A 2,202-nucleotide genomic window follows, 5' to 3' on the forward strand; every position below is an offset into this window, starting at 1 on the left:
AGCGTATCTCCATGCATATCAACTTATCTGACGTGTTTCAGACGACCACTGAACACGTTTCTAACTTCCAGCTACTGTATAAAGGCGTATTGGCGTATTTTGATATAAAGGGGGTTCGCAGAGGAAAACCATCAGTTTCCTGTTCATAAGTGAGCGTGAAGGTGAGTGTGATGGATCCTCCCTGCGTTCACGCCCACGGCCTCAACCAACAAACTTCCTAGCAGACATGATGCTGAATCTGCCATCTTTCTTTTTATTTTTATTTCTTCTTCTTTTTTTATTTTGGAAGGCAGTAAACAGCAGCTAGGTTAATGCGGCAATCAAAGACATCTTTTTATGCAGAACGGGCACCTCTGGGCACATCGCTGCTCCCATCAGGCGTGGCAACGCACCTGATGGGAGCAGCTTTAACTGATGCCTTGTAACGCTGCCGTGCGTTATGCATAAGTTAGACTGTCGTTGGACATAAATTCTGGACTCTTTATGAAAACTCTATGTATACACCCAAAATTGGAAAAAAAAATACTTAAAAAGTTCAGCGTATGCCAGCATCTTAGGAGATTCTAGGACGTTGGGCATATGCTGGCTAAAACGTCAAGGTATGCCAGGGCCCTAAAAGGGGAACTTTGCCTTCTGCCTTTTTTTTTCCCCCACAGGTCCCCTGCATTTTCTCTATGCAGCCGAGGAAGCCATTTTTACAGCCTGATGGCTCAGAGCGATCCTTTCAGGGGGATTTGTAGTAATTCCACCCATGCTTCACGTTATGATTTGCTCTTGTTTAATGTTGGTATTAGTGACAAAATATAGAATTTCAGGAAGTCTACATACTTTCTCCAGTTATTATTTCTGTCATATAAAATGTTTTAAACAAAAACATAATATTTTTTTTTTTTTCTAATTGCAGATCCGGGTGCTGGAGAAGGAATTTGCAGCTTCCACCAACAGTGACTCTCATCCGTACAAGGAGGAGCTGGAGATGGCCTTGGAGCAATGCTTCTTCTGTTTGTTTGCCTACCCCAGTAAGAAGAGCAAAGCCCGTTACCTAGAGGACCACTCATCTCCACAGGTTAGTCCTCCAAGTTCTCATAGTTAGTATCCTGACTGTCCAATCAGAGGTAAACAGGCTTTTCGTCTTATTTCATTATTCCAACAAAACAACAGAGCTGCCACAGAGATAATGGGCAAATGGTGATGAAGAGGCGGTGCAATAGTGAAGAGGTGGCTCAAGGCTTTGACTAATTGGTATCTCTCAGTTGTATTGCCAAACTTATGTAAGAGGAGCCCATGAAAAAGAGCAGACTGCCGATGACGCAAAAACGCACCCTCGCTGAACCTCTCGCTGCTGAATCGGTCAGATATATCCATTAACAGGTTTGCTGCTGAGCCGAACAAAACAGGTGTCAGGGAAATAAACCGAGGCTCTGAAGCAGCATTGTTCAAAGACTATTTTTATTCCAAATCAGAAAATATTTGTGGGAGCAGCAAACAACATATCTGTAAAATAAGTTACTTGATGCAGAGTCTGATGCGACTTCAGTGGGGTTTTTTTGGCAAAGGATTTTCTTGTTTTAATTCTAAAATTCCTTTCAGTTACTAAACATAAATACAGATTCAGTAAAGATGTGTGTCTACACCTTGAAGCTCTATCTCTCCAGTTCGTTTTCCTGAAAAGAGATAGCTCTGGACAAACTTAAATAACACTTCATCACTTATATGTATTAAATAACCCTGAGATGTGACAACAGATTTTGAGAAAACCGACCTTGAAGTAGTAAGGAAGTCGTATTTAAATGTCAAATCATTCTGGCTAAAACATGTAAATAAATGTACTCTTTATCAGAACATATTGTCCCAAAAGTTGGAACATTTCTATTTAAAAAGAATAAAATCCTGTCTTAAAATCTGTGTTTTTTTATTTTATGCAGGCCAGTCAGTTATATCAGCTTGAACACCTAAATTCGGCCAATCATATATCAACGGTCATCCGTCAATCCAATTTTTTCAGTCGTATCATCTTGATTCATATGTCGCAGCTAATATACGCAACGATTGAAATAAGGAATAAGAATAATTTCCTTTCCCATTGAGTTCCGTCCCAGTGTTCACGGGGATGGATGTCTGTGTCTTCAGCAGGCGTAGAGCTAACAGAACTGGCAGCGTTGCGAGGCAAGGGCTCAAACATGTACGGCTGGAAGCCTTCTA

General features: G+C 41.0%; 1 protein-coding gene across 5 annotated transcripts in view; it reads left to right on the forward strand.

Moving 5' to 3' along the window:
* Positions 1-2,202, forward strand: part of cabin1 (calcineurin binding protein 1) — a 76,839-nt gene that overhangs the window by 18,036 nt on the left and 56,601 nt on the right. For all 5 annotated transcript variants that reach the window (XR_001481112.1, XM_015370065.1, XM_015370066.1 and 2 more), the window contains exon 20: positions 905-1,066. Coding sequence is in view for 4 of the 5 variants with exons in the window: in XM_015370065.1 (XP_015225551.1) it covers positions 905-1,066 (162 nt within the window). In the remaining variant the exon portion in view is untranslated. The remainder of the gene's footprint in view (positions 1-904; positions 1,067-2,202) is intronic.

This window comes from Cyprinodon variegatus, unplaced genomic scaffold (assembly GCF_000732505.1).
Source record: "Cyprinodon variegatus isolate N-32 unplaced genomic scaffold, C_variegatus-1.0 Scaffold41, whole genome shotgun sequence".
NCBI classification, from domain to species: Eukaryota; Metazoa; Chordata; class Actinopteri; order Cyprinodontiformes; family Cyprinodontidae; genus Cyprinodon; species Cyprinodon variegatus.